This window comes from Mustela nivalis, assembly GCF_964662115.1.
Source record: "Mustela nivalis genome assembly, chromosome: 9".
NCBI lineage: Eukaryota > Metazoa > Chordata > Mammalia > Carnivora > Mustelidae > Mustela > Mustela nivalis.
This window is the reverse complement of record NC_139028.1, coordinates 93,982,479-94,000,716: the sequence shown is the minus strand read 5'-3', so window position 1 is coordinate 94,000,716 and position 18,238 is coordinate 93,982,479. Positions and strand designations below refer to the sequence as shown.

The 18,238-nt window shown below is 52.8% G+C and overlaps 1 protein-coding gene across 12 annotated transcripts in view; it reads right to left on the bottom strand.

Annotated features, from left to right (window-relative positions):
• Window positions 1-8,536: 8,536 nt before the first annotated feature.
• Window positions 8,537-18,238, bottom strand: part of PRR5L (proline rich 5 like) — a 145,016-nt gene continuing 135,314 nt past the window's right edge. For all 12 annotated transcript variants that reach the window (XM_082748970.1, XM_082748962.1, XM_082748968.1 and 9 more), the window contains one exon: window positions 8,537-11,269. In XM_082748970.1, coding sequence (XP_082605096.1) covers window positions 10,875-11,269 — 395 coding nt within the window. In that variant the 3' untranslated portion in view covers window positions 8,537-10,874. The remainder of the gene's footprint in view (window positions 11,270-18,238) is intronic.

Below are 18,238 nucleotides of genomic sequence, written 5' to 3'. Positions count from 1 at the left end.
AAGGAAGGAAATTTTGACACATGCTACAACATAGATGAACCCTGAAGACATCATTTTAGGCAAAATGATTCAGTCACAAAAGGACGAATATTGTATGATTCCACTTACCGGAGGGACTATTCAAAGAGGGGGAATGTAAAATGGCCGCTGCAGGGGCTGGTGGGGTCGGAGGGTAGGGCGTGGGGAGTCTCTGCTTGCGAGGGACAGAGTTCACTGTGGAAAGATGAAAACGGTCCGGGGATGGATGGTGGTGACGGTTGCACAACAGTGGGAATGTACTTAAAACCACTGAACTCTACACCTAAAAATGATTAGAATGGCAAATTTTATGTTATGTATATTTTGCCACAATTAAAAAAAAAAAAACCTGCAATTTCAGTTGTACAGCTCAAGTTCCTTTTAGTAACTTTACCAAGGGATGGAACATCACCATCAATCAGTTTTCCGTAATTCTCATCCCTGCAGTAAGATCCCTAATGCCCACCACAGTCCATATGGCCCCATTCCTACCCCACCCTTGAAGCAACCACTAATCTGCCTTCTCACTCTATAAATTTGCTTTTTCTGGACTTTTCCTCTGTGTATATGGAATCACACAAAATGTGCTGTTCTGTGCCTGGCTTCTTTCATTTACCAGAACATTTCTGGAGTTTGTCCATCATGGAACATGTGTCTGTAATTTGTTGCTGTTTCATTGCCAGATAGAACTTCACTGTGTGGATATACCTCGTTTCGTCGACCCATTCATCAATAGATAGATGCTGAGGTTGTTTTTGGTTTTTGGTTTTATGTATAATGCTACCAAGAACAGTCATGACTTTACCTAACCCAGAGTCAGTTTAAACCTTTCCTATGCCATATGTATGCCTACATATGTGTGTGTAAGTATGTGTATGTATATGGGTGTGTGTATTTGTGTGTGCTTGTGGGGTTTTTTTTTTTTTTCCTCTCTAATCCAGCAAGACAGGCAAAATCAGCCACATTTCACAGAAGAAAAAGAGAGGTTAAGCAACCTGGCAAAGTTCACCCAGCTACTTTTGCTGGGCATGGGCAAAGGTCTGACTGCCCGCAGTGAGAGGGGTGACAGAGGAGAAGTTTAAACTATCACGAGTGGCCTCCGTGTTCTCCAAGGACTCAGACACTTACCATGCACTCACTGGCTCTCAAGTGGCAGGTTTTGGGGACCTAGCCTCACAGAGGCCCAGGCACACTGGCGGGGGAGCCTCACAGAGGGCATTTCCCTCGAGTGGAACTACTTCGTTTCGGGAAACCAGGAGCTCCAAGGGGTCCCCCAGCTAGCTCCTGCTTTCCCCAGTGGCTGTAATTCTGCTTGGTAATTTAGATGACATTTTCCAAGAGCAGAGGAGGAGTTTACCACTGTGGTTAAAAGCAAGGCCTCTGGAGCTGGACTACTTAAGTTCACATTCTGGCATCTGCTTAGCTCTGCAGCCTGGGGCAAGTTATTCATCCTCTCTGTGCTCCAGATTCTTTATGTGTAAAATGTGAATAATAATGGTGTCTACCTTACTGGGTTGTTAGAAGGTTTAAATGCGATGATAGAGAAGGAGCAAAGACTATGTTGGCACCTGGCCATAGCAGGCCCTGAATAAGTATTAAAAGTGGTTAGTGTAGTTACTTGCTACAGAAGGTTCCAGAAGCTTAGAAGATTCATGGGGCCCCTGCATCCTTCTGGTTGTCCATCAGCACAGCACATTATGCCCCAAACTTCAGTCTGTTTTCTCTGTAGGCTTTTCCAGTGGTGCCTGCCGAGGTAGTAAGAGGAGTGGCAGTTGATGACAATTGTCCCTGAGAAAAAGTTTGCCCCTGGTAGCTCACAGGCAGAGAGGGCTCCCGCCCAGACTGTCCATTTTGGAGAACACTTCATTTCGTGGTTTCCTCCAGCTTCCCCTCCTACCCTGATGAGAAGCACCTCTGTCCCCCACTCTCTCCTGGGGCTTCTTCTGAAGGAGTCTGCTGCCTGTCCTCCGCCTCAGCCATCTTATGTTTGACGTAAAGACCAGAGCTGGCGGTGGCTTGAGAAGGATTCTCTGGGGGTTTTCTGCTCTGGTTCCCACCCACCCACATAGGCATGGATTCAGTCTGGAGTTGGTGAGTCTCTCCTCCTGATAACTGCTGAGCCCTCCCCTTCAATTCCAAAGGAAGGACTTAGCAGAGCTAAATCTGAAACCAGGTTAAGATGGCGCGCTTCAGCAGCAGCTGGCTGACTGAACCAGGAGTGGTGTCGTGATTCCTGAACGTGACCATATTCTTGAGAATTCAGACAGAAATTCAAAGAATCGTGCTACAGTAGTCCATTAATGGGAAGGTCTCTGTCCCTCTTGGGGATCAGGTGTAGGGAAGAGCAAGTATTTACACAGAAGTGTGAGTGTGTGAGAGACAATCTTAGAGAGTTTAGTCTTGACGGGTTTCCAGTCCAGAGTCCCAGCAGCACCCATAGAATGTCTTCCGTTTGAGCTAAAACATACTCTTGTGCCCTCAGGGGCCCTCTCCAACTGGTTCAGGCAAACACACCACAGGAAGCAAAGCTGTGATTAAAGCTCATTGGCAAGAGGTCAGACGGAACTAGGTTTGAATCTTCTCTATCATTTTCTTAGTTGTGTGACGTTAGGCAAATTGTTCAGCCTCTCTGTGCTTCAATTTCCTCCTCTAAGGGGGATGATACAATGGACTTCAAAAAAGCCCTCAGATGATTACAAAACACAGTGAAATACTCAGATTGGTGCTTGACATATAGTTGATGACCAATAAGCGACCATTTAAGTATTACAATTTCTATCTTCCTTTTGAATCGACCCTTTATCATTGTGAGATACGCATGACTCTAAATACGCTACACCAAATTTCTTTTGCTAGTGTTTACACGGTAAATGTTTTCCCACCTTTTTAATTTTCAATCTGTGTCCCAATATTTAAAGTTGCATCCTAATAAATAGCGTATTGTTATTTCTCCGTTTTTGACTTAGACCGTCTTGGTCTTTTCATTGGAGTGTTTAGCCCATTTACATTTAACATAATGACTGCTATTGTTTGTGCTTGTCTACCATGTTGCTACTGGATTGGCTTTTCTGGGATCTCAACCAAAAGCCGGAACTTCTCCCCCACTATGCAGGACTCAAACCTCTGGCTCCTCGGCCTTATGCAGCCGCTGAAATCTGTTCAGCTCTTATGCTCCCCAGCTCCCCAGCCCCCCAGCCGCTGTTCTCTGCTGTGCTCAGTTTAGGAGTCAGCCAACACCTTGAGGGAAACATGTATGCAGATTTCTCACTCGCTCCTCTCCAGCATCCTCCCTTCGAGTTCCAGCTACTCTGGCAGCCTTCACCTCTGATCTCAGCCCAGTGAGAAGTCAGCTTTCTGCTCTCACCCACCCACTCCTCCCACCCCCACCCCTCCCGTGATTTGGGAAAATTCCTTTGGGAAAAAGTGGGATGACTGTCCATTTCACCCTTCTCGGGGATCACAGCCATTCAGACTTGTGCTGGGTGCTCTCCAGCTCCTTCAAACAGTTGCTCTATATATTGTGTCCAGTTTTTATCCTTATCTTGGCAGGAAGATTAATCTGATACAAGCCAGTCCTCTCTGGCCAGAAGCAGAAGTGTTGCACTGCTCCCATTTATTGAGCCCTTCTCAAAACTGCCTTGGAGTGGGCAACCGAAGTTTCTGTTGGCAGGCGACTGACTTGATCCTAGTTCAGTCAACAAGGAGAGGAAGGACCTTATAAGTTGGACCTCAGGGGTGCCTGGGTGGCTCAGTCAGTCAGTGCAACTCTTGGTTTCAGCTCACGGTCGTGGGACCGAGCCCCGTGTCAGGATTTGCACTTGGTGTGGAGTCTCGTTTGTCCCTCTCCCTCTGCTCCTCCCCCACCTCCGCTCATGCTCTTTTTCTCTCTAAAAAATAAATCTTAAAAAAAAAAAGAAAAGAAAAGAAAAGTTGGCTCCCAGACAAAGCTGAGATATTTCATTGAAATCAGACTGAAGTTTAGGCATTTGTTGAAAGTTATGTAGCCCTGAGAACCTGCAAGAATTTAGAAGTCTCTATTTACAGCTTTGGATTCTTCTCAGAGGCCCAGACGTAGGCTGAAAGAGTAAGAACCAAATTAATGTGTGACTTGGTGAGAGGAGCGTACTTCTGAAGGGAGACTGAAGAACTGGGCGATTGGATTAGACCATTGCCTACAAGGTCACTTCTCTTAGGTTATGAAGTTACTGAATAAGGAATCATAAACAGCATCCAGTGTCTCTGGGGATTCTGACAAGAGTCAAATTATGCTTTACCAGTAAACTCAAGGATGTGAGGAAGTCACCAAAATTACTTAAAAAGATGTTTTGGGGTGCATAGGTCAGGGTGAGAGGAATCGCTATGCACGTCTGAGGCTGTGGGTCGCATTCCCAAAGGAAATTTCTGGTCTGGAGTAACCTGGGTGGACAGAGAAGATCTGAGTCTTCTCGAGTGGGTGGTGTATCAGCCAGGGTGTAATCAGGGGACAAAAGCCGCATCTACCAATGCAACAGAGAATTTAACATACAGAACTGCGAGTCAGGTATTGGGCAAGTCAGCTGGCGAAGAGGAGACACGGAGGAAATCACAGAAGTGGAAAATGCAGGAAGCAGGTTCCACCCTTCAGAGGAGGGAAACAAAAGCCTGAGTTGGGGGTGGTTGAAAGGGCTAGAGGAGGGCCCAGGCCGGCTGGGGCTGCTGGCTCTGAGGGGTTGATGTCCTGAGGCCGCCTGTGGACTGCGGGAAAGCTGCGAACTGATCCCAGCTGCCACCGCTGAGCGCACCTGTCCTGCCCCGGATGTTGACAAGGGCAGGAAACAGGCATGAACAGGTCTCTGGTCTCTCCTCACTCCCCACTGCCTCCCAAACATCCCAGCTGCCCTCCAGCGCCTCCTACAGGCGGAGCCCCACAAAGCGGGACCGGGGTTTTAGACTTCAGCCCCAGCCTCCCCAAATACGGAAAAGGCCAGACGCTAAAGGACTACAGCTTCACAACCAACAGGCCAGAAAGATTTAGACTCAAGTGTGGGAAGATTTAAAAGAAACAAACGAGAGCGCTGAGACTTTTATGTGAGGAAGGAATCTACGCATAGTCGGTATTTTAGACACATGTGGTCTTTAAGAGAATAAGGCCCTGTTCGGTGACAGCTTTATAATTCCATTTAAAAATGGGTAATAGAGTAATTAATTAAGACTTGTGATTTTTTTTTTATGTTGTCGTCTAAGCTTAAGTAGAGCGTAAAAACATTTAAAGTTTCCCTTATTTATAAGCTTAATTGATTAGTTTCTAGAATTAGTTAGGATTGGGGAAGATTTTATATGCTGTTAGAAAAACTGAAGTACTTAAAAAGAAATATTAAATTTATAAATGTATTCAGAAGTGTTTGAAGTGCTGAGCTAAGCTTGTAAATAGGACCAAGCATTATTTAAAGGCTCCTCCAAAATTAATGCTAAAATCTGCTAGACACATAGAATAATAAAATTTCTAAGTTGAACTTAAAAGCCTAAGAAAGGCTTTTAAGTTTTTAAAATTTTTTTATTTTTTTAAATAAACTGAATATTGATTCCAAAAACATTAACTGAATTATTAAATGAATACTAATTATTAAACTTATTAAAATATTATTTTAAAATCCAAATTTAAACTTATTAGTTTTTTAAGGAAAAGGCCCACTGAAATCTTTTCTGAGTAGGAAAGTGACTGTTCAGGACAAGCGGGATTTCCCCACCCCCATGCCCTCCCCTCAGGAGGTGTTTTTAGAAGTAGCTGGAGAAGAGCAAGAGAGGCAGCTTTGCTTCTCCACTCTCTGGAGACCCTGAAACCATCTCGCCGTGTAGCGAGCTGAGGGGGCTATGCCCCTGACTTAGTTGTTCTGCTTCCTCAACCTCTACCAAGCCAGGACACTTCATGGGATAGAGGAAGGATGATCACTGGACATGAGGTAAAAGAACCCAAGCCTCACTTTCCCCATCTGCAAAATGGGGGCACTATCTGCCTTGCATAGTTGTTGTGGGGGACAGGATTGTGCTTGCACACCAGGGCAGACTCTAAAGCTCCCTGTTGCTGGAGCTATCCTGGGTTAGGGCCAGGAGGTTTGTGCCTAAGCACACCAGCCAGGAAGACTCCCACTTACTTCTAGGCAGGAGAACTTCTTCAAAGAGAAGGCTGTGTGCCAACAACGGGCACATGCTCCGGGCCCTGAAGGACTCTCTCACCACAGACAGAGAGGGGACACGCCCAGAAGGAAGCAGCTGGCTCGGGAGCAAAGCCGCAGTCCTGTGCACAGGGTTAGCCCTGTACAGGGACTGGCGGCCTCGGGCTGGAGCAGGAAGGGGAGGGGCTGCAAAAAGAGCCGAGGCCTGGCCCCCCTCCGTGTTCCCAGGTTGCTGGGCCACATAGCCTCAGAGGGAACACGACTAGGCAGCAGCATGGGGAAGGTCTCTGCCTGTGGAGAAAGTTAAGTGGGTGAAGGTCTATTGTACAAATAGACGGGAGGGAAAGAGTGGCCATCAGAATTACCACCGTCCCATTAATCCGTCCAATGCACTTGACTTAGAGAACTTTCTCTGTATTGCTAAGCCCTAGGCAGGCAAACACAAATCCCACATATCGTTGCCTTCCTGGGATAGCACCTGACACGTGCAGAGACATAAGTGTCTCCTACCTGGAGAAGCGGTGGGCAGGGCCCGCGGGGGTGGGGGAGCGGCAGGAACGAGGTGGGAGGGTGTGGGGGTAGAAGGCAGAACCATCCAGTGAGACGGACACCTGTTCACAGGGAGTCACAGAGCAGCAAAAGCAGGTGGGGGCCAGCTTGGAAAGCACCTTGAAGTTATGTTCAAGTGTGTGGATGTTATTGGAAGCCTGGGAGAAGTTTATGTTTTAGAAAGATCCACTCAGCCATCCATGGGGAGAGATGGCATCTAGAGCCAAAGACAGGGAGTACCCACAAGTCCAGACGGGAGGATGAGGGCCTGACCAGCACGGGAGATTAGAAATCAGAGAAAAGTCTGAGCAAGGGACTCCAGAATCTTAGTGCGTGTGGGAGTCCGGGCCTGGGTGGGTGGAGGACAGGCTTGAAGGCCCCTGGACACTGAGACCAGCACCGGCCTGCCCTGTGGAGCCTCAACTCTGTGGGGCCCCCAGCACTCCCTATGGTGGCTTTTCTCCTCTCGGGAGAGATGCTGGCAGTGAGGTCAGCAGAGGCAGTGCCCACGAAATCTTAAGATGGAGATCATGCTGTGTTGTCGAGGTGGGACAGACAGAATCACGGGGCCTTGAACGTGAGAGAAGGAGATAGAATATAGGCCACTGCGATGCACGTGTGAGAGGGGTTCCCCCCACCGTAACTGGCTTTGACGCTGGAGGAGGTGGCCCAGGAGCCCGGCATACAGGTGGCCTCCAGAAGCTGGCAAGGGGGAGGGAATGCATTCTCCCCGAGCCTCCAGCAGAGGCCCAGCCCTGCTGACACCTTGATCATGGGCCCGTGAGACCCACGTCAGACTTCAGCCTACGGAGCTGTGATAATGAATGTGTGTTGTTTTAAGCCACTCAATGCCATTACCATCTGTGGTCACTTGTGATGGCAGGTCAGGCAACAGAAGCTGACTATAAGGCCAGCTCGAGTCAACTGCAGAGAGAACTTCTCTAGCCACCCGACCCAGGGTCGCCCTCTCCTCTCCCGGGGCCACCGCATTGTCATTTGACTCCCCTGGGTTGTTGGTCGTTATGTGAAATGCCTGTGTTGACCTGATCGCCAGCCTGCCCCCATTGGATTGTCCCCAGGAAGAGTGGGCAGGCCCCTTGCAGACTGCCCATGGCTGTATCCCCCGCTCCAAGAGAAGGGCGTTCAACATAGTGGGAGCTGCCCCCAGCCCCCCACATTCGGTGGGTAGTTGAGCAGATGCAGAAGCCAATGTGACAGTGCCCCGGTGACGAGGAATCTCCCACGGCACAGCTCTTTCCCACTTTACGGCCTCAATATTCAACACAAACGGCCAAGTCCTGCTTTGCATTTCCCAGGACTCCTCAGTCAGCTTGGGTCACACCCCGTTAAATGCTCTTACTAATAACCCTTCCATCTCAGGTCAACTCGGCTCCGGCCATCCTGGGAAAATCTATGCAGAGAGTAACAAGAGTGTAGACTGAAGTCTTCTTCTGCCAAACAAAATCGGAGGGGAGTGTACGGAGAGAGTCCATGCGTCGCGGTAAGCCTCCCCTCCGGGAGAGCCCGAGCTGGCTTTAGAAGATGACTGCCCTTCCCAGACTTTGTTCGGTGTTTTCCACACTCCTCAGACAGCCTGCTGGTCCAGGAAATGACTTGCCAATCCAGCTGCGGATGGCAAACAAAACCAGGGGACGCTGGCTGAGGTAAGGCTGCTGCCGAGTCCTGGAGTGGAGGCGACAGGAAGAGGGACATGGAGGCAGGAAAAGCTGGCCGAGGGCATGAGGACAGGACGCACCAGGAGCCAGGGGAGTGCGGCGCTTGCCGATCCTGTCAAGCCACACAGCACGGGGACAGAGTGACGTGTACAAAACGATGTTTATTGAATCTATTTTGGAAACGGACAACATGAAACGTTTTTGGGTTGTGAGCTCGCCCAGAGCTCAGAGCCGTGATAGCTTCCTGTCATTAAAACGCAGCCCCCAGGAGATCCTAGCTTATCTCACAGAGGGAGAAAAAGAGCTTACAAACACTACAGCTGTCACCCTCGCCACAGCTCTGATGGCTAAAATGCCCATAAACATCAACATTTTTTTCCGAAGAGTCTAAAATAGGCGCTGCACAGTATCGGGCAGGACATCAAGGGTGAAATCGTCAACTGGCTGACCGTCAACAGCCGTTGAGTGTACTGGGGCTATCCCGACCCTCCGGTTCTCCACCCAACAGTTCACGTTTAACCCACGACTGCTGTTCTCCTAAAGGAGACACGCAAGGCATTTAAAAGCGTATATATCATTAATGTTGTAAACTAAAAAAGCAAACCCAGACATGATTAATGACTTTGCCTGGATCAATAAATACTAGTCCCAAGTGCTAAGTGTACCAGTAAGGACAGACCACCAGTCAAAGAAACCATCACGCTGTTACTCACGGATGTTCTAGATCGCTAATGCACGTTAGTCAATTTGTGGACCTCACCCAACGCAGACACAGAGATGATTTTTTTTTGTTTGACATTCTCCGAAGTTCTCCCTGGGGCATTTCTCTTCCACATTCTCTTAGAAGAATAAAAATGAGACAACCTTTTATACAAACTTTCCAAAGTACAAGCCATCCAAAGCATGACTCTGGTCCTAGATCTTCGCCCAGAAGGGATGTGCCGTCAAGGCTCAGATAGGCTGAGAAGGCCTCGTTCCCTGCTGGTGGCTCACACTGGCCTTGTCCCTCCCAGCCACCTCCTGCCATATTGGAAGCCAAGGTAGCTCATGCCTCATTAACGGTTTCTAAAGACTAACTGGACACCTAGAAGGTACCAGAAGGATTCAGGAGAGCCTTCTCTTTTTTTCTGGAGCTGTTACCAGGGGGGCCAACAAATACAGGCAAATACAGAGAACAGTGGTTCCAGGTGGACAAAGAGCCCAGACCTGGAGGGAGCAGTGTCAAGGACTCAGCACAGTACCAAAGCCTGCTGCCCCACACAGCACGTTGAGAGCTCAGATGTTAGAAATTCCAGGCACTTCTTCAATCACAGGGAATGAACATCTTTCTAAAAGGTCCTGCCCACATCTCCCTCATCTTCCCCTGCTATACAGCACTGAGACATTCCATTCACCACGACCCTCTGCTCCAGGCAAACTGAGGCTCCCCACCTCGGTGCTGTAGACCGTGACACTCACAAACACAGGCCACTCTGGATTCAAGTACGGCTGCTTCCAGCGCTCCGCAGCTGATCAGCCCCAACCACTACCCAGCCTGCACCCTGAGCCACTTCCAGGCTCCTTTCCTAAGGGGGGAGTTGTTTATCTTCTAGTTTGAAGACAAACCCCCTTGGAAATGAGCAGGGCAAGATCCTACGTGCAAATATTTGCAAACTATTTTTTTTTTTTGAAACGATGCACATTTAAAAAATTCAAGTCAAATCCAGGAACAGACTACTTGGTTGGCATCCACTGGCCCCACACCCCACAGCAGGAAAATGGTCAGTTTCTGAAATGAGAGAGGAACAAAGGCACCAGCTACTCCACCAGGGAGGTTAGTTCTTTGTGCTTGGGAGGAGGCTGGAGAGGAGAGCGCTGAAGCTTCATCAAAGAGGGGGTTTCTCTAGCCTTGTGGCCCCCTGGGAGCAAAAGCCAAAGGCGGCATGTAGGATCTGGATACAGGTGAGAAGAACCCGCACCCGCCGGGGTCAACTCTTCCCAGGAATTCCGAAAGTGTAATAAAGAAGGCGCGTTCCCAATGTCCTGTTTGGCAGGAGCTGCTGTCTGCTCTCACCCAGCGCAGAACAGGGGAGGAGAGGTACCGCTCTAGGAGCCCCGCGTCACCAGCCCCTACAGGGGAGCTCCGCAGGCCAGCGCACCCTTGCCAGCTTCGTGGGCGGCTCATCCGACCTCCCGCTGTCATCATGCCCAGGGGCCCCGGGCGATATGGTCGGGAGCAGCCGACAGCACTAATCTGGCGGAAGAGCCCAGAGAGGAGTATCCGGAGTCAAGCAAGCAGAAAGAAAGCCTCAGGCAGTTGGGTCTGTGTGGCTGCAGAGAGGGGGTCACAGTTATGAACATGGAGAGGTTCACAACCGGGCACTTGGACTTGGCCTCCAGGAGGAGCCCCTTGGTGAGCCCCCCTCCCCACTGACCCCGGGGATGGAGCCGTTCTCATGCCAGTGGCAGGCCGGAGCTGGGAAGTCCTGGGCCTGGGCGTTCAACCGAGGGAAGCACAGTTCAGCTCGGAGTCCTCCTCGCTGCCCGCGGTCCCCTGCTCCAGGCCGTCGGGGCTGTCGGTGATGTTGGGCTCGCTGGAGCACTGTCGGTGCGGGGGCGAGAAGCTGGCCGGCAGGAGCAGGCACTGGTCCTCCCCGCCAGGCTCTTCACCCAGGCCCGAGTGCATCATGGTGGCCATCGCCAGCAGCTGGATGTCCGAGTGGGCGTTGGCCACCGTGTGCCGCCGCACGCTGCCGCACTTCTCCAGGTAGGCCTCCCCCTCCTGCTCCGTCAGCGGGGTCAGAGCTGTCTCGTTCAGGGGCCGGCTGAGGGCGGCCGTCGGGCAGGCGTAGCTCAGGACCGCGACCTTGGGCCGGACCCTGGAGTGGCGTCTGGCTGCAAGAGACAAACCGGCAAAGGCTGTCACTGGGGAGGGGTGACAAGTGCAAAACCGGCGCCTCCGTTTGGGGGAAGAGGGAGGTGGTGGCTCCACGTCCAGGAACAGCTTGAGGTACAGACCTTCTGGAAGGCCGGGGAGAAACCCGACAGGCTGTTCTTGCAGCAATGCCTGCGCCTGCTGGACGCACCCCCAACCCCCACTCCCGCCAGAGCAGGGGGCCCAGAGGGCTTTCCAGGGTGCCTCCCATTCTAGGGCGTCTCCCCTCTTTCTCAGCTGCCTCCCGAGCTTCCTTGCATTCGCCCTATGTTTCCTTTCGGCCAGTCTCCTCTAAAGGCCTGGGCACTGGCCGGACCAGCTTCTAGAAGACACCCTCTGGCTCTGTTCAGAAGGAAGTAGGGGACTCTCGGGTGACAGCGATGACTTAGCCCCTGAATCCCAAGTCCAGCTAAGAGGACCTCGGCTATCAAAGCGAGGGCCATGGGACATCCTGACTGGGGACCACACGCTCCTCCCACCAGGTCAAGGGGCCGACACCAGTGTTCTGTTCCAGTGATCCACAATTCCAGCAGCCTTTGGCAGCACCAAGGAACGGGCGAGGCTTCACAGATGGCCCTGTGGAGGCGGACCCCAAAGGAGAGGCCTGGCCACAAATTAATGCAAAACCGCCGCTGCCTGCATGCCCCCCACATTCCAGAAGCTGCCTTGCTATGCACTCATCTTTTGACTGAGCCTTTTGACTCCTCTTAAAAATGGAGCTCAAGTCATGATATGCTATTAGCCCCACTTTACAGATGAGAACACGGAGTATCAGAGGGGTGATCATTGACCTACGTGCACACAGCGAGGCTGCAGAATGGCTGGGAGTGAGGTGAGGTCTCACTGCAGACCCTGCTCTTCCCAGAGACCCCCAGGAAGCAGGTGTAACTAGAAAGGGCTGAGGATCTCCAGGGAAGGGCGAGCCAAGTGGATGGGGTTCCGAGGCAGGACAAAGCGGATCCACGTGTCGGGGAGGACGTACCCTGGAGCTGAGCCTTCCATACGCGAAACCCCCAGAAGGGGGAGGGACAGCCACTTTGAGCCCCGGGAGCAGCCTGAGCCAGGTCTGAGCCAGGGGCGCCATCTGGCCACAGGCTGGCTGGAACATGGAAGACCCGCACAAGCAGGAGGGCCCTTGAAAGCCAGATGGAAGCTTCTGTGATCAGAGAAGCCGTGGGGGCCAGGGAGGCCTGGAGGCTGCGCTCCAGAAAGATGCACTTGGCAAGAGCGACACCGGGTTGGAGCCCGCAAGGCCGGAAGTGAGGAAAGCCGGGGCAACATCAAGCCTACATCCCCTCAGTCTTGGGGCAGTTACCTCCTATGCTCCTTAAGAGGCACCGCCCCTCTTCCCCCACATCGGCACTGCCTCTGTCAGGGGCCGGCTGGAGGACCCCAGGGAGACAGGGGACTGAGAATGGAGGCCTGAGGACCAAGTGGGTTCCGTTCAACCTTCCTCCTACCAGTGCACACTCCCCCCAGCCATCCAGCTGCCTACCCCATCTCATCTGCCCTGGCTTTCCACGGCTTCCATGTCCCTGAGACGCCCCAAAGAAACCCATCCCTTTCTCAGCAGGCAGCAGGGCAGAAGCGTGATGGGGTGGTGTTCCTGCACATAGACAGGATCCCCGGGGAAGACCTGGATTCTAGAGGGAGAGGAAACCGTGCAGCTCAGAGACTGTCCTTGGGGACACGCAGTCCACTCTGCTTTAGTTCACTCTTGGCTCTTGCCGTGGATCTGCAGGGCCCAGACATAGTGTCGTCCCTTCCAGAGCTCACACTCCTCGATGGGCGTGTCCGTCTGCAAGGCTCTCGGTGGCTCCTGTTTTATATGTCCACATTCAGTGAAGAGAGGTTGACAGGTTGAAATCCTAAGCCTTAGGACTGAGTCACCAAGTCTGCTGGCTCTGAGCCCCAAGGGAGCCGACAGGTAATAATAATTACTTCTCAAAACCAAAGAATGGTATGTAGAGTGTTCCCATCCATTTTCTCACTGCTGAGTCCCAGGCTCCCTTTGAAACACCGGGCTACTCTCACTCTTCCCATTGTTCAGATGAGGAAGACTGAGGCTCTGCCCAACTCTTGTAGGCTCTGAACAGCAGTGCCCAGATCTTCCCCACAGCATGCTACTGCGTCTCAGGGCTCAGCTGCTGCCCTCAGAAGAGGCACTCCTCTCTGACGCCATGAACAGCAGACACTGTCCCCTAGGAGGGGCCAAACAAGAGGCTGGTATTGGCTGGGAGAGGCTGGGTCAGTGGCTCTTCTCTTTGAGGAAGAACTAATAGGAGATGAAATGACAAGGAGCAACCGAGAAGGAAGAATCTATGTCAAGCACTGGCCGAGGTTCTCTTGGGAGCACGGGTGCTCATACCTTCAATGTTTCTATAATGTTCCCACAGTGTTACAATAACCATGTATAACATTTATAATCACAAAAATCAGAAACTATAAGACAGAGGCACCAGAAGAGTAGAAAGAAGCCAGGATCCCATTAATAAACCATCCTTAAAAAAAAATGCTCTTGAAAACAATTCGTTTGTCTCCTGCCAGCTGTTAGAAGCAAGCACCTAGGACTGGCAGTTGCAAAATCTACTGTGGCCCAAACCCTCAACCAGCTGGGCTGGAGACTGGGCTAGACCATTCTGTGAGCTCACACGCAGATGCAGGAAGACGAAAGAGCAGGAGCTAAGGCTGGGCCGGGGACACAGGGTAAGCTGAGGGCCTGGGGGACAGATAGTGGACACACTCAGCATCTCTGGAGGAAATGACCATTTGTTTGATCATTTCTGGGGGCCCCAGTCCAGCAGAATGAGCCAGGAAAGGTGTTTCAGACGGGTTGCCTGGTCATTACCCGTCTCTCTCTCTCTCTCTCTCCTGCTGTTATCCCAGAAGCCCAAAGTCCTCACAGGTTTAACAGGGAGCAAAAACAAGAGGCCACTTCAGCTGCTGCTGAGAGAACTAGAGCCACAGTGAGGGGCAGCTCCCCCGGGACACCTGCCCCCTTCTTCAACAGAAACTCTGAACTGTGATGTGCAAAACCCTGCAGTCACTGCTGAGAGGGAGAAATGCGAACCTGCCCTGGGGCCTGCCACAGGGGCCTGAGCCCAGTGCGCGTGCGTGAATGTGTGTGCCCGTGTGTGGTGAGGGATCGGGTGCTGGCAGCCGTCACTAGCTGAGCGTCTACTGTGGGCGGGGTACTGTATCACAAAAGGAGATGCTTCATTGACATGCTTGTCTTCTGACCATTTTGCAGAAAAGGAACCTGAAGTCAAGATGCTGAATGACTTTGCAGCCTGTTAGTGATGGAAGCAGGGTTCAAGCTGAGGGCTCACGGCGGAGCCCCCGCTTGTGCCCGCTGGGAAGCCCGCACACGAGTAACTGTTTGGACAAGGTCAATGAGTATGGAACTACCGAAACACTCTACTGTACACCTGGAATTAATGCAATACCATACGGGACCTGTAAGGGAATTAAAAACAGACACAGTCAACCAACGGCAGGGCAGAGGTAAAGGCAGGAGCTCGCTGGGACGTCAGGAGAAGTCCTGAAGAGGAGTCGTTTCTGAGGGGCGGGTTCCAGGCTGGCAGACGGACAGAACCCAGACATTCACTCACTCGCTCCCTCAGAGCAAAGAGCCGTGCTAGGGCCTGGGGTCCGAAGGGTTACACATGCTCCCCACTCCCAGCAAGCTGACAGACTGTGGGGGAGACTGACAGGTCATCAGGCAGGACCACACAGCATGGCAAGGGCCAGGATGTGGTCTTGGCTCCCAGGGAGAGGCACAATCTCTCCTCTGGAGTGATTCCAAGGAGGCCAGGCCACCCTCTAGCCAGTGCCCATAACCAGCCGGTATCAGCTCCGAAGGCCCTAGAGATACGGCACCTTCTTCCTTCTCTGTGCTCAGCCCTCTGCTGCTCAGAGACTCAAGTAATCATACCAAGCCACACAGCAGAAGCCCAGCCCTTGTGGTTTCAAGGCCAAGTTCCTTCTGTGGCCGGCCCCGCCTCTCTCCGTGAGGCTCTTCCCCTTTCATGACTCACAGGAGTGGCCTAGGACTCTTCTGCCTTCTGAGGGGAATGTTTTGGTTCCCAGGACTGGGTGTGGGCAGTACAGAGACCGCAGGGGCCGCTGGGCTGTGCGGATTCCCCTGGGCAGACAGTGTTTCCTCGATAAGCTCCCGCCAGACTCCAGAGTCCACCTCAGACAAGCAAGTCAGCTGCGTCCCCAGTGGGGTCAGGCCACACACTGGGCTGGGAGCGGAGACGCTACCCACACCGGGGCTGCCCCCCAGCTTCCCAGCCTTCTTATCTGTACCGGGGAGAGCCAGCCAGGCCCTGCCACTCAGAGAAGGAAATCTCCCCTCAAGAGACCGATTAAGCTGTGGACAGCCCCTGGGAGCTGAAACGTGTCCTTTCCTTGCAGGGGTGCCCTTCGAGCGGGGCGAGGAGCTGGGCCCTGCCCACTCAGCCAGCACCCACCTCCAGCCCTCCTCCTCCTGCCTTTCACACGGGGTGGGGCCTGGGGGAGCCTTTATTCCTTCCTCACTCCCCAGGCGCCCTGCGGAGCTCTGGGCATTCATTCCCCTGAACCGGAGCGGGCAACGGCAGCTCCTTTCAAAGCCCCGGGAGAAGCAGAGCCTGGATGAGGCGGTCCTCAGTGCCTCTGAGGGGCCCCCGGTTCCCAGGCCTTTGATCTCCAGGGCGCGCAGGAGCGGCCGCCACAATGTGGGTGTTGTGACTTCCGCACGCCAAAGCCCACCGTGGGCGTCTCTCTCCGGGCCCCGGGCACCTGGAAGCCCACGAAAGCCTACTTGTCCCGAGGAGAAGTTACAGTATCTTGAGGACAAGGGCCCTCCCCCTGGAGACATAACGGAGGAGAAGATCAGTGGGAGGCCAGGGCTTCTGTGGGGGAGAAACACAGCACGCTGAGTGCTCCTGAGTGTTTGCTCCGAGGGCCCCGGAAGCAGCCAGGCCAGCCGCCTGGAAACTCTGGGAACTGGAAAAGTAGGATGTGGGCCTGGCCTCTGACAAATTTTTATTTACTTATTTTTTAAAGTGTGCACCCTTCCTCCTCACCACCTCCCCACTGCCCTGGGAAGGTGACTGCTTTGGAGGAGAACCGTACATCATACTGTTGCTCCAACAGGACTTCAACATGACTCCAACGTGACTTCCCCCACCCCCCCAAGCCTTGCACGTTCAGGGAGTGAGGCTCCCTTCACAAACCCATCGGCCTCGCTCACAACAAGAGAGCCTTTCCAAGCATCCCCATGGAGTCAAACAGGCCTCCAAGTCCCCCGGGAACCACTCCTCAGGAGCTTTCTTTCCAAGTCGGAGCCTGAGGTCAGCACAGCAGCCACCCCTCAGCAGGCTGTACAAGGAAGACAAGCACCTGGGCGGCACCTGCAGCATGACAGGCATCTGGTAAGTGGTGGCTTCTGAGATGAGCCCTCCAGCTGTCTCAGACCATGCCCAGCCCCAATGGACCCTGAGTGGACCACAGCAAACCCTTCCTGGGGCTTTACACTCCGGCTGGACAGAGGTCCTGGTCTCCATTCTACTGAGGGGAAGACTGAGGCTCAGGGAGTCTTCACTTTATCTGGCAAAGGGGTGTCCTCAACAGGGAAGGGCTCCACCGTCATCATTTTAGCTGTTTGGTATGCAGAGGTTCAGGGTGAAAGGTCTGGCCCCAGAACCCTTCTGGGCTGGGGAACCCCCTCAGCTGTCCCTCGGTAAAAATCACCATCAGCTTCTAGAAACTGACAGGAGTAGGCAGGGGTGAGGTTGGAGCACGTAGGAGAGCTGCTCAAGTGCCACCAACGTGGGGCTTTGAAATCCCAGCTCCAACAGCCATGCGACCTTAATCCTCATTTATCTCACCTGCAAAATGGGTACACTGGGGCCCACTCTGTGGGAGGGTAGCCAGCCCACCCGGCAGAGGGCCTGCGCAAGAGGTAGTCTGTGGCCGAGCCTTCCCCAAACACAGGTCACTTTGTAACTCTGAAGGTCTTTCAGTTCCTCAAAGGCTCCAACCTCCTGTTCCCTACTCCCCCTCCCCCAGAGCCCTCCCAAAGATCCTTCCCTTTGCCTGGGACAACTGAGTACATGGGGAAGGCAGATTAACTCAAACTCATCCTACAGGACGCATCTCAGGTATCACTTCCTTTGGGGGGGCCTCCCCTGATCTCCCAGTCCAGGTGAAGGGCCCCTTGGCTAATGAGCTTCCCCCCACCCCCAAGAGTCCCTGTACACAGATGAATCATTGTTTGTGATCTATTGTTTGTGACTTCCCCCGCGGACTGTGCACGCCACAGGGCCATGACGGGTCAGTCTGAGTCACGGGTATACCCGCAGCACCACACCTCACACGGCACCTGGGGGAGGGCCTCAGGACACATTTGCTACAATAATAATAAAACAATCAAAAAGAGTCTCTTTCTTCCCCTTCTGCCCTTCCTGAGACAATAGCCCGGACAGGAGGACCGTCCTTGGTATAAGAAAACCTCAGGCCTTTATCATTTGCCAAAAGTATGTATTATTCTGAGTTTAACTGGAAAGCCAAAAGCATCCCTTCTTAGAGTAAGTACTCCTGAACAAACTTCCAAATCTATCCTTAATCCTGGCTCTAGGCCCAGCGGATGGCCAAGTGTCTGCCACGACCTAGTTCACCGGCTTGTATCCTGATTATCTGCCCGATTCCTCCGGCCATAGACAGGTTAGGGTTAGGGCTGAGCCGAAGCCAGAAGGTGGGCTGCAGGGAGGGCAGAGAAACGCGGCAGTCTGCTCATGGCTGGGGAGGCGGGGGGACAGCTTTCCTTCAGCTGGCACGGTCACTCTGGCTCGCACCAGCTCCTGGGTGGAATGAGCTGGAGGATCATTCCACCAGCTCAAGAGGAAGGGGTGGGGGGAGGGGGGAAGAACCCAGCAGGAAGG